Consider the following 12,963-nt stretch of genomic DNA (forward strand, 5'->3'; position numbering starts at 1 on the left):
GCAGTGCATAGAAGCCTGCCTCCAGTACACATCCTGTGAGAGAGGAATGCCACCACAGGGATGGACAGCTGGACCCAGTGGACATCTGGCTTTGTAGTGCAGTATGCAGAAAGCCTTTGAGTTCTTGAATAAATAAAAACTTCTAAATGACAAAGGAATAGGGGTGGAAACAGAAAGGAATATGTCTTTTTTTACTGTCTTGATGCTGATATTCAGACAATATTACTGGAAATCCATCTGAAATGTGTCAAAACATGCCAGTAAATGTGCTGATTGAGATTTCAGTAACGCCTAAAATATAAGTGGACTATAAAATTGCACATCACCTTGTACTCCTATTTGAAAGTTTATGCTTCTAGTTTTTAAACTTTTAAATAATTTCTATTTACTCTCAACTATTTCTGTCGCTAAAATATTTTAATACTTACAATTTTGCCCATTAATAATGATATCTTGGTCAATGCTTAAGGCCTGGGTGTCCCATTAGGATCCTTTCTACAAACTACAATAATCTATTTGTATTGACAGGAAATTCTTCCATGGAAATGCCTCCAATTTCATTCCAGTCCCATAAACCCATATGTTATGACATATGAACACAGTCCATCCTTCAGAACGGATCAAGTGAGAATCAGCTGATTGAGTGGCAGGCAATGGACGAGAAGAGCACCTGCGTGCACAGTTCACACAGGGGTTATGGATTAAATAGCAGGGGCCTGGAGGAGGGAGTCTGAGTCCCTCAGAGCAGAAAACCCAAGCGGCCTCTCTCCCTGCATACTTTAGAGGGGGTCCACTGGGCCAGCGGCCAGACCTCCACTGGGCTAACAGGCTATCTGAGTGAACCATAGAGTTTAAATGCTTCAACACATAATATGGTTCATCTCTCATCTTGGAAATATACGCATTCCACACACTTTCCTTTAATGTGCATGGCAGTGCACTTTATAATGATCCAAGCTTTTCCCCCTCAGTACAGGCTTGGTCTGCCTTGGCAGGACTCAGCTCTCTCCTCTGGCATCTTCTGGAACAATGGCCCATGGGAGGCAGCCAATGAGAAGACGGTCCATCCCAAACTCCATGGCACAATTAGGCTCAGGAACAGCGCACTGGCTTAATTGGAGGAAAATAGCTCTTTATCTGGCCTGGGCTCATCATTGCCCCCTGCACTACATGGCCTCAACTTTGGCATTTTGTGGCGCAGAAAGAAGAGAAAACACAAACGCCATATTCACTTCATTTGAGACATTGCAGTACTCATAACGTCGTTCTATACTCCTGCTAATCGCTACAGAACACAATAAAAATCCATCTTTTACTAAATGATTGTTTGCTGTCTAGTTGTGTTGAGGGTCATACATTATCATTGCTTTATCAATGAGGTTGAAGTGACAGTCAGCGGTCTATAGACGTTGAACTCTTTATCAGATGTTGTGACAAGAGGTGAACCCTCTCTTCTTGCACAACAGCTGGCGGAGCAGGAGTACTGAACACCCCAAAGCGGGCTAGGATTTGAACAGTTCTAAAAAGTGCTGTCACAAATTAGTAGATGCGAGATAGGGCTGACAGTCACGTGCCACATGTTTTATTTAGGCATGACAACACGTCTGCAAACTACACAGACGCTCAAATGCCGTGTTCTCCACGGAACCGGTCTGAAATGGGCAGTATAAAATAACAGCTGGAGAACCACATAAAATGGGCCACTACTATGAGTTTTACCACACAAAACAAATGTTCCAATAAACTCCTATACACTGACAGGTCTCACCTTATAGGAAAATGTCGTGGATGTGGCCGAGATGTCTCCGACTTGGCTCTCCTTCTGCCAGGGCAAACTTTGCACGCAAGTCCTTTGGCTCAGGCGTCTCCTCCGATTAGTGACTCCTTTTTAATTTTTTTTTTCGCGTTTTCCACAATTAAAACAATGTCTCAAAGTGACGTATTGTTATATTATTAAAGGCTTATAGAGGAGGTCTGTAGCCAGACCATTGTCAGAATTATTTCTTGTCAAACATAAACACTCTGTCGCAGCCAAACTGCGTCAAATCAACATAAAATGTATTAACAATCTTGTTTGTCACCGTGGAGTTCTCCGTTGTGCATATTATCACTCCACCGCGAACCGTCACAAAGTGTAAACACCCAAATTTCTTGCCGTAACTGTTGCCAAGCTAAGAAAAAGCGGAGACCAGGGATCTAGTTACATCAAAAACGCATAGGTTTTATCGTTGGTTTAACGCGCATCATTTAATGGCACTGTCGGTAAAGAGGTGGTCCAATGGGTGACCGTGGCTCTCCTCGGGGGGTAAGGGAGTAGTTCTCCTGAAGGATGGCAGCAGTGGTCTTTAGGCAGGGCGGGCAGCTTGGTTCTGTGATAAAGGAGGGTCGCCCTTCTTCTGTCGTGCTTTTCCAGATGCCGCGGCGGGGCTGTTCGTTATGTTTGGTCGCAGTTACGGCCGTGTCTAAAGGGTTCCTCTTTTCTAAGCACTCGTGGAGACACAGTGTTGATGGCAGTCTCCTCCACGAGTGTCTGAAGCACACAGACAGCCGCCCGGAGCCCAGCCAGCCCGTCAGGACAAGCCCAGAGTCTGCCAGCTCAGCGCATGCTTACTGCTCCGCCCCTCCGCGGGGCAGTCCTCTCAAAACTCGCCTCACTCTGTTTTCACGACCATCTCTTGTGTTAGCCTAGGGCCTATGCTATAGAACACTTATATTCTTAGTAGTCAGACAAGCTATTCATATTTTATTATAGCCTACAGGGAAGAAATTATGTGGATCATTTTAATGACAACAAAACAATAAGCTCACAAGCTGACTTTAGGACATGACACTTTTTGGTGATAATCAAAACAATAATAAAGGCCCATTTTGTCCTTAAACTTAGGACTGTAAAAATGGACACAAATAGGTCTGTGAATGCTGTAGCATAGGCCTACATTGCCTGATTACAATACTGTGTCAAGTGAGCAAGTGGTGCAAGACATGACTTTAGTAGGCTACTTGGCACTCTCTTGGCTCTATTACCTTGAGTCTGTCAGCTGCCCACCTCCTATTGTTTAGGCTAAGATGCTCTAATTAACGTTTCTGGTACACTATGGTGTGAAGTGACCAAGAGACTATGGCAGCAGCATGATTATTGTTATAATGGCATTGTAAAAATGGGTAGGGGTAAATACGTGTTTACTTCTGTCTGACCAAGGCTATAGGTGATATGTTCTTGATTAAAAAACAAAATCAATTGATGGGAGAACACTGAAGTTTAGTTTATTCAGATATTTGATGAATATCAAATAAATGAATAAACTAAACTTCATTGGTTACTATTACTAAAAAGACTCTTCAAAAAACATACATTTTTGCTCTTCAAAAAACATACATTTTTGCAGTGAGCAAGCTTACCTTTCCATGGATCTGACCTGTAACTTAGCCTGGTGGTGCCACCTAGTTGTGGACATAGATTAAACTAATGCCATACTGTGCAGCATTCCCAGAATATCAGAAAGTTACATAATGCTCCTTTAAGTATTTAAAGAAGGACTTTTCTTGTGTAGGATTTGCCACCTCGTTATCTCCATGAAGCTGTTTTTGCTTTGCCTGCATGTTCCATTCCAAGCAAAGCAAGTGTTTTTACCATTCAAAAATACCTGTGAGCAGAGTCGCCTCTCCACAGAGCTTACTGTAAATGTACCTGTCACCTGTCTGTCTGCATGGAAATAGAAAAATGTAGGCCCAATGCCATGCCTGGAAACATTCCGGGTAAAATTGACATCTGCAAGGACAAGCAGGTGGTGGATCCTCCACTAGAAATGTTAATAGCGCCTCATCCATAAAGGGCCCACAATCTGCTCTGCTAATCCACTGTTTCTGCAAATTTAGGCTTCACCTGCATCATGTGCATTCTCACCTCACCAAGTGTGTACTACAGGCTACATCAAGAAAATTAATCTAAGCTTTTTTTAATGTAGTTTTGCGCACTGCAGTCTTTTTGTGTCTTGTATTGAGGTGTGGATGTTGTTAGTCCATTGGGCAGCCAAACAGGCCTGTGCAAAGTGACACAATTGATTGGGCTATTTTGAGAATTAAAAGATGTCTCTTCTTGATGTTTCCATGGAGATATAATCATACAGTAGCCTATAGATAATTAATTGACCGATAGTTTACAATTGTCACCAGGCTTTTACCGCTTCCTCCCTCTCACTGTTGCTGTGCAGCGTGCCAACTCGTCAGCTGATCTGTTCCTTGCGCGCAGCTGAGCGTCCATCCGCGACAAGATATATATATATATATATATATATATATATATATATATATATATATATATATATATATATATATATATATATATATATATATATATATTATATATATTTATTTATTTATTTATTTATATTTATATATTTCCCCGTCGGTCAGATATAGATATTCCCATAGGCCAACTTTACTCTCAATACGAGCCAATATTATTTTATTTATTTTTTATTTTTTTTACTACGACTAACTATTTACTTATTTATGTCCAGTAAAACCTCATTGAATACATGGATATAAGTTTAATGCAATACTGTGGAACATTCAAGGGGCAAAGCATATTCATAGAGCATTCACATCGCACCTTCAATTAACCATCCATATTTTGCGGGCTCAGGAGAAGCTGAAATATAGTGAAACACGACACGATATATTTTTAATCAAGTAAAAAGCTACTATACTATTTCGCCATTGTCCACTGGAAGACTTTACGCAGTTTAATCGGCGCGCTAAATAGTCCTTTGTTTACATGCTGTGCTGCCGTCTCTGTGCGGAAGGAGGCTTTCGGTAGTGCAGTAGTGTGACTCCTACCAGCTGTTTCCCGCCTTGAAAGCCATCCCATCAGCTGCACACACACACACAGGGCCATGCAGAGGGAGAAGGCAAGGGGAGGGAGCGAGAGAGAGCGAGGTAGAGCGCCACACACAACGAGGGAACCCCATCAGCTGGAAGACGAGTAACATTACAACTCTCAGCAGCCTCAAACTACCACTTTACACAGACGAGATTATACATTATTTGAGGATAAATTCGCGTTGCATCACGGCAGTTTTCTCTGTACAACGGTGCCGCTTTCTTCTTAATCTAGAGCGTTTGTTTTGTGTTTTTTGGGGAAGGGGGGGACCAAAACTGGCGAGTGGTGAGCATGGAGTATTTCATGGTACCAGCTCAGAAGGTGCCCTCTTTGCAACATTTCAGAAAAACGGAGAAAGAAGTCATTGGAGGTCTCTGTAGGTACGTATACACACGCATTCACTGCATATGCGATGCGGTGCGTGGAAGTCATCTCTGTTTGAGAGTAGGGCGCGCTGAGGCAACATGCTTCATCAGATGTTATTGTGTACACGACCTACTCACGGGAAGCTGCGGGCTTTTATAATGACACCACAACTACATGACTATAACCAGCTCTGGGCTGGTACACGAACGCGTCAAATTAATTCGCTCATTTACGCAAAAATCATTTATTTCAAAGCTAACAAACATAAACCACGTGGTACTGCACGCCACGCTGTTACTCCGCTCTAGAGCGCGTCCGCGGTCTATTTATCCTTAAATTATTCTCAAGTGTCACATTAGTGTGCGGTGATTTGCATTACAAGAGTATGGTTCTCGCTGCGGGCGTCACAGTCGGCGGAATAGTCTGTTTTTTCAGCCACACGTTACCGTTTACCTCAGACCGATCAGAAGTTATTGTGGGTAGTGCGGCCATGCTTGTGGCTTGGGCTAAAAGCGAAGGGTCTGGACTTGTTTCATGTGAGTGGCGTCATGGTTTAACAATCAGTCGCTCAAAGCTGGGGCAGTAATTTAAAAATGCTTTGAGAACGGTCGATGCATACAGCCAATTTAATAGACGGTCCCACTGTAACTCAAGCGCCTCTCGCATTGCGTCTTTTCGCCCGTACCTCTCTGCCATGCTGCCTGCCGCATTGTTGTAATGGCGGAGGACATGAAAAGTGTGCTTTGAGCACGCGTTTTTGAAAAGGCTCGCAATGATGAGGACTCTCTCTTACATTGTTAACAAAGCGAAACATATGTATTTTTTGATATATGTGATAGTTCGGCCCACTATCCATGCGAAGAAGCTGGTAATTTAAATGGTGTAAAATTTATAAGGGGGTGTGTTGTCGCGGAAGGCCCTCGATACGTCGACCGCAGCTCGGGGTTGAACGGAGGCGGAGGGATACATGCACAGCTGCTCGATAGTGACGCGGCATTCTGGGAAATGTAGTCTAGTGCTCAAATAGACAGTGCTCGAAATTAGAGAAAAAAAATTACAATGATTGTAATTACGCTAATGGGCATATACTAGGGTTAGTAAATGGCCTACAACAGTGCTTTAGACTGCATATGCCTGTCACTCTCTCTGCTTAAGTTATTTTTGATGATATATGCATAGTGTATAAATATATGAATAATGATAAATATATTCATAAAATATGTCAAGAGACAGTGAACGGTATTTGTTTGAGTCAGTGCAAACTATCAAGGAAACTCACCATGTCTCCACCTATTGTCCTGCAGTTTGGCCAACATTCCTCTAACACCTGAAACAGCCCGGGACCAGGAAAGACGAATACGCAGAGAGATTGCCAATAGCAATGAGCGTCGGCGTATGCAGAGCATTAATGCTGGTTTTCAGTCACTGAAAACACTCATCCCACACAGTGATGGAGAGAAGCTCAGCAAGGTGTGTCCCAGAGTGATTGGCTGAAAAAATAAATTGCATGTGCAGAGCCTCCAGGTTCAAAAATTTTATTCTCTTCCTTATATTTGATGCATTGTCTTTATCTAACCAGGCTGCTATCCTGCAACAAACTGCGGACTACATTTTTACTTTAGAACAGGAGAAGACACGGCTGTTGCAACAGAACAGTCAGCTCAAACGAATCATACAAGTAAATAATCACAACTTTGACTAGAACATTAAAGATCCATAAAGCAATTCAATGATTATGTCCATTTACCTTTTCTATGCTTAACAGGAACTAAGTGGATCATCTCCTAAAAGAAGGCGTGCAGAAGAAAAAGATGAAGGGATTGGGTCTCCTGATATTCTAGAGGAGGAGAAGACAGAGGACCTCAGACGCGAGATGATTGAACTGAGGCAGCAGCTAGAAAAGGAGCGTTCTGTCAGGATGCTCTTGGAAGAACAGGTAAGTCATTGTTACACTGGGACTGAATAAATAGACATTTATTTTTGCCAACTGAAACTGATTTTGGCCAATCAAAATTTATTTGGCCAATTGTTCTTTTTTTCAGGTGCGTTCACTGGATGCACAGTTTTATCCTGAGAAGCTGAAAGCTCTTGCCCTACATATGCAGGATCAGCAGACACAAAGCCTTGTCCAACTTCAGCACCAGAAACAGCTGGAGAGGGACCTCACTCCAGTGCACAGCCCACAGGTGAAAAGAAATGCACATGTAAAATAGGATCTCCTCTAGGCCAGGACTCTCCTGAGAAAGAGATTCTGAATCTCAGTGGTACTTTCCAAAAAAGGATGCACTATGCAACTTCCAGTGGAGGGTATGCCACCTGCTTGTCTCTATGGCGATGTTGTTACTTTGCCTTCAATGGTTGACAGTGGAGTTGCAGTCCTTCTTACAATAAGAGTGCACTTATCAAGGTGCTTACCAATAAAAACACCTATAGTTGAATGAATGCAAGATGGATCGGGTGACTCCTCCCCCGCTGTAAAAGTTTCACATAGCACCTTTAAATAAGTTGACACCTTGTCTTTTTAACACAGTAAAACAATTCTCACTTTAAGATATAGTCCCCTGGCTTTCATGTAATCTTTTCTTTCTATCAGAAGAATCGAAAGTGTCTTTGGTTAGCCGAGTAAACAACTCAAGTTTGTTAACAGAGTAAAGCATCTCTCTCAGTGAATCGCAGGATCTGGGTTCTGCAGCTGACCCAAACTGAACATGACACTGAATTGATTAGCAGGACCTGCCAGACAAAACACTTCATCTGGCAATGCTGAGCTCAGCGGAAACAATGATTGGTACTTTACAACAGCTTCACTGCATTTACTGAGAATATCTAAAATTCTTATTTGCAGGTCTCAAATAAATGTTTTTTTTGTTTGTTTTTTTTTAAATCTAAACTTCTTTGATTCCTGTGCTAAATTAAACCTCCACATCTAATCACAATCAGGGACTACAAAATTTTGCCTGTCTTGTCACAGAAGTGTATAAAAGTGCTTGAATGGGTTTTTTCAGGTGCTTGCACCAGCCACCCCTCCTGCCCCCACTCATCATGCTACGGTTATTGTCCCTGCACCTGTCCAACCTCCACTGCCCCATCACGTCACCGTGGTAACCATGGGTCCGGCCTCTGTTATCAACACAGTGTCTACATCGCGACAGAATCTGGACACCATTGTTCAAGTAAGCTTCTCCAAAGTGTGAACAAAAGTATGGCCACCAGAGGGTGCCAAATTAACTTGTGAAATTATGCTTTCAGGCAATCCAGCACATTGAAGGCACCCAGGGTAAATCTAGTGCAGGTGAGGAGGAGCAGAGGAGAGCAGTTATTGTTACTTCTGGACGTCTTCTGTCAGAAGCTGTCGGCTCAGACACAGCCTCCAACAGTGACGGGCCAGATGACTGCTCACTGCCCTGAAGAGGACTCCTTTCTTTCTGCATGCCGTACACACACACACATACACACACACACACAGACACACACACATACACACATACACGCTCAACAGCACTATGAGGACCTTCATAAGGTTGACAGACAGACTAAAGCACTCGTTAAGATTTTTATAAACGCTCTTTTTGTCAGCCCAGAGGCATAGACTGAATCTTAGACTGGTTTAAATTTTCTAGCAGTCCTTGTTTTCAGCCCTCTAAATTTAATCTATATCGTATTATTTTATCAAGTACTCAATGAAAGCTTTTTTAAAAAGTTTTCCTCAGAAAGCTCCACATCCATTTTTCTATAGACACATCATGTAGAATTGGTAATCATTGCAACTATTTACTTTTCCTGTCCTCAGAACGGCTTTTGGGATCTTGAATTTGTTTATCTTTAGATCCCTCCTGAGAGATAATATTTTGTATGCTTCGGATTCTCTAAGCTAGAATTTCAAAGAGAATGTAATAGATACAGATGTGGACAAAATTGTTGGTACTCTTCTGGCAATGAAAGAAAAATCAACAATCATCACTGAAATAACTTGAAACTGATAAAAGCAATGATAAATAAAAATTTACTGAAAATTGTCCAACAAACATCAAACATTGCTTTTCACCTGTGGTTAAACCGAATCATAAAAAAAAACTAAATAATGAAACTGGCCTGAACAAAAATGATGGTACCCTTAACTTAATATTTTGTTGCAGAACCTTTTGATGGGAACGATGCAAACGATGCAAACAATGCAAACAAACGATTTCTGTAATTGTCAATGAGACTTCTGCACCAGCCAACAGTAGGGTCACCAAATGTCAATTTTTCCCTGGACATGTTTTTCACATCCTGTCCTGGCCGTCCGTTTTTTTTGTTTTGTTTTTTTTTATATAAAGTGATGGAAATATCCGGGTTTCATTATTTTTCATTGGGCCGTTAAATTGACCGGCTCTTGTAGCTCTCTTGCTCAGAAGGAGTGAGCAAACACAAACAGTTGGTCAGCCTGCAACATGCCGAAGTGTAAATGCACATTTAACAATGACTTGAACAAGAAATTCCCCGCTTTCTGTCCTGGTCGAGACAAGTGGGAGGCCATGTGCACAGTGTGCAAAGCAGGCACATATGTTTCGGTGTTCAGTGGGGATGCCAGGGACCTCAAAGCTCACCAGGACACCGACAAACATTAAAAAGCGTTGCGAGAGTAGCTCAATGTCGATGGCAAGGCCCCACCTCCCACTCCCGATACAGTGTCCTGATTTTCACAAACAGAATTATGGTCACTGTAGTCAACAGGTATTTTGACCCACTCCACATGAGCAAACTGCTCTAGTTGTCTCAGGTTTGAAGGGTGCCTTCTCCAGACAGCATATTTCATCTCCTTCCACAGATGTTCAGTAGGATTGAGATCTAGGCTCACAGAAGACCACTCCAGAACAGACCAATGTTTTGTTGGTAGCCATTGTTGGGTGTTTTTAGCTGTATTTTTTGGGTCATTATCCTGTTGGAAGACACATGACCTATGACAGAGCAAGCTTTCTGCCACTAGGCAACAGATTTCATTGCAAAATACCTTGATAGTTTTGAGATTTCGTTATATCTTGCACAGATTCAAGACTGCTAGATGCAGCAAAACAACCCCAGAACATAACCAAGCCTCCTCCATGTTTCACAGTAGGGACAGTGTTCTTTTCTTGGTGTGCTTCATTTTTGCCTCTATGAACATAGAGCTGATGTGCCTTGCCAAAGAGCTCCAGTTTTGCCTCATCTGTCCAAAAGATACCCAGAAGCATTGTGGCTTGTCAATATGAATTGTGGCAAACTCCAGTCTTACTTTTTATGATTTGCTCTCAACAGTGGTGTCCTCACATGAAGTCCACTTTGGCTGAAAGAGTGATGGATGGTGTAATCTGACACTGATATACCTTGACCTTCAAGTTTACATTTAATTTCCACATTTAATTTCTTTGGAGGTTGTTCTGGGCTCTTTGGTTTCCATTCGTATGATCCATCTTTTCAGTTTGTCATAAATTTTCCTCTTGCAGCCATGTCCAGGGAGGTTGGCTACAGTCCTGTGGACCTTAAACTTCTGAAGAACATGTGCAACTGTAATCACAGGAACATCACACTGATTGGAGATGGTCTTATTGCATTTATCTTTAACCTGCTTGTCTATCATTTTCTTTCTAGTCTCCTGCCACAATTCTCTTCTTCACTTTATCCATCATGTCACCAAACAGCACATGTCACCCTATAAATAGGCAAACTGACTGAGTACAAGTTTGAAGACACCTGTGATGCCAATTAGAGGACACACCTAAGTTTAACATGTCCCAGTTGTCCAAGTATTTACAATCTTTTCTAGGAGTACCATCATTTTTGTCCAGGCCAGTTTCATTAGTTTGTTTTTTTAAATAATTCTATTGAACAACAATTCAAAAGCAGTGTCTGATTTTCATTGGTTATTTTTCAGGACATTTTTATTTATTATTGCTTCTCTTAATTTCAGGTTATTTCAGTGACCATTGTTGATTTTTCTTCCATTGCCAGAGGAGTACCAACAGTTTTGTCCACATCTGTATAAGCGTCATGTTGAAAAAACGGTTTTCATGACTTCTTGGTGCTAACAGGAAATCAAGCACGATTTAGGAGTGCACTTAACGGTTCATTACTACTTTGTCTTTTTGCCTTTTTGTTTTACTGGGCTGGGTTCCCAGTAATCCCATATGTTGTTGCATGTTTGTTTCAGTCATTGCCTATCTACAGTGAATACAGTGCTATGATGATGACACTCTCCTCTTATGATAAGAAGTCAAAATAATCAGCAGGGTCTAAGAGGTGGTCTGGATGGTGTGGGTGCAGAGAGTGGCACCTTGTCTGCCTTGTATCCACCTCATACATTCAAACAAAACTGACGTACAATCATCCTTTTTGATGACTTTAAAGAGCTTCTTCTTAAACCATGGATATTTGAAGTTTGATTAGATAATGGGCAGCCCATAGTTGCTCTATGCATTTTCTAACATCTATATCACTTGTCTTGTTTGTTTACTTTGTATGCTATATTTTCTTTCCTTTTTCGTGTCATTTTATGATCATTTCTGGGGTGGGAATTTAAGGTCCAGATGGAGAAGGTGTGTACAGCCTTCCTCCAGTGCATGGAGGCACTGTGGCGCTAGCCTTAACACAGCCACTGGGCTCTAATAGACTACAGTATGTACACACCTGTTGTACGTCTCCCTATGGTTTTTAACCCCATAGTCCCCATGAGAGGGTCTCACACCTCGGGTGTTATAATACATGCTGACGTATGTAGGCTTAAGCTACTTGTGCTGTTTCATTTATTATAAGCATACGTGTTGCTGGTATATTATCTTCATATAAGCACTCTCTTGAAATAGAGCGCACAGTGTCATCTAGATCTGGATTTGCACTTGTTCTTGTGCACTGGTGCAGTGCTTGTAAACATTCCATTCAGTCATATCTGCCCTGCATATTGAAGCCAGGTGAGACATGGGAAAGCCACACCTGGGACATCAGAGATTATGAATGCAGCTCTTGACTCACAAACTCTAAGTGAAATGTGCATTTCTTCAAAGTCATTGTTCTGTACATGCATAGATGGAGCTGCTGGACAGAGAATGTGTTCAGGTTCAACACATTGCATCTATCATAGAATTGCCCTTTAAATATATTGATGTCAGCTGCACTGTAGTCTGTTAAACAAAACAAAGGGGCACTTAACTCTATCAATGAAAGAGGGAATTTTCCGGAATATCGAGGTATGCCTTACGTTTGCGTAGTCCTTATGTGTCTCATAAATTTACTTTTGTCTTTTTTTGTCAAAAGCATGGACATATCAGAGTATAGTGGGCCTGACAGAACAAAAACTATTAAGCACTTACTGTACTAGACAAGGGGAGATTTTTTGTATCAGACAAAGAAAGCTTTCTGTACAGTTCCTACTTGAGGTAAAAGCAAAAACTTTACAGCTGTGTATATATTTTGTCCTTTTTCCCCCATTAAACACTTTTTATTATTTTGCCAACATTCATGCTTTCAGATTTTTGTTGTTATGAAGTTGTTCACATTTTCATATATTTGTTTTTTTTTGTTTTGTTTTTTTTTTGTACTTTTTAATTTTTGACCTGTCAATGTATACAGTCATCAAGAAGCTATTTTTTTTAAGAGGAAATGTTTTGGGGAAAAGAGGCCTGTGCCTTTGTAAAGACAGAATAATAAAGTTTGTACCTTGTTTTTTACTCTGGGGACTTTGAGTGTTTTTGCTCTAATAT

The 12,963-nt window shown here is 41.4% G+C and overlaps 1 protein-coding gene across 1 annotated transcript; it reads left to right on the forward strand.

Moving 5' to 3' along the window:
* Positions 1–4,902: 4,902 nt before the first annotated feature.
* tfap4 (transcription factor AP-4 (activating enhancer binding protein 4)) lies at positions 4,903–12,930 on the forward strand. The gene is made up of 7 exons (XM_020934882.2): positions 4,903–5,262; positions 6,553–6,718; positions 6,828–6,926; positions 7,014–7,184; positions 7,291–7,434; positions 8,254–8,421; positions 8,498–12,930. The coding sequence occupies exons 1-7, from the start codon at positions 5,174–5,176 to the stop codon at positions 8,654–8,656; spliced, it is 996 nt and encodes a 331-aa protein (XP_020790541.1). The 5' UTR covers positions 4,903–5,173; the 3' UTR covers positions 8,657–12,930.
* Positions 12,931–12,963: the final 33 nt, after the last annotated feature.

Source organism: Boleophthalmus pectinirostris, unplaced genomic scaffold (genome assembly GCF_026225935.1).
Source record: "Boleophthalmus pectinirostris isolate CB_2022bp ecotype Guang Dong unplaced genomic scaffold, ASM2622593v1 HiC_scaffold_17, whole genome shotgun sequence".
In the NCBI taxonomy this organism is placed as follows: Eukaryota; Metazoa; Chordata; class Actinopteri; order Gobiiformes; family Gobiidae; genus Boleophthalmus; species Boleophthalmus pectinirostris.

Coding starts and splice junctions, on each gene's coding strand:
- tfap4 (XM_020934882.2), top strand. CDS start 5,174: ATGGAGTATTTCATGGTACCAGCTCAGAAGGTGCCCTCTTTGCAACAT. Junction 6,719..6,827: donor ATGGAGAGAAGCTCAGCAAG/GTGTGTCCCAGA, acceptor TTATCTAACCAG/GCTGCTATCCTGCAACAAAC. Junction 7,185..7,290: donor GGATGCTCTTGGAAGAACAG/GTAAGTCATTGT, acceptor TCTTTTTTTCAG/GTGCGTTCACTGGATGCACA.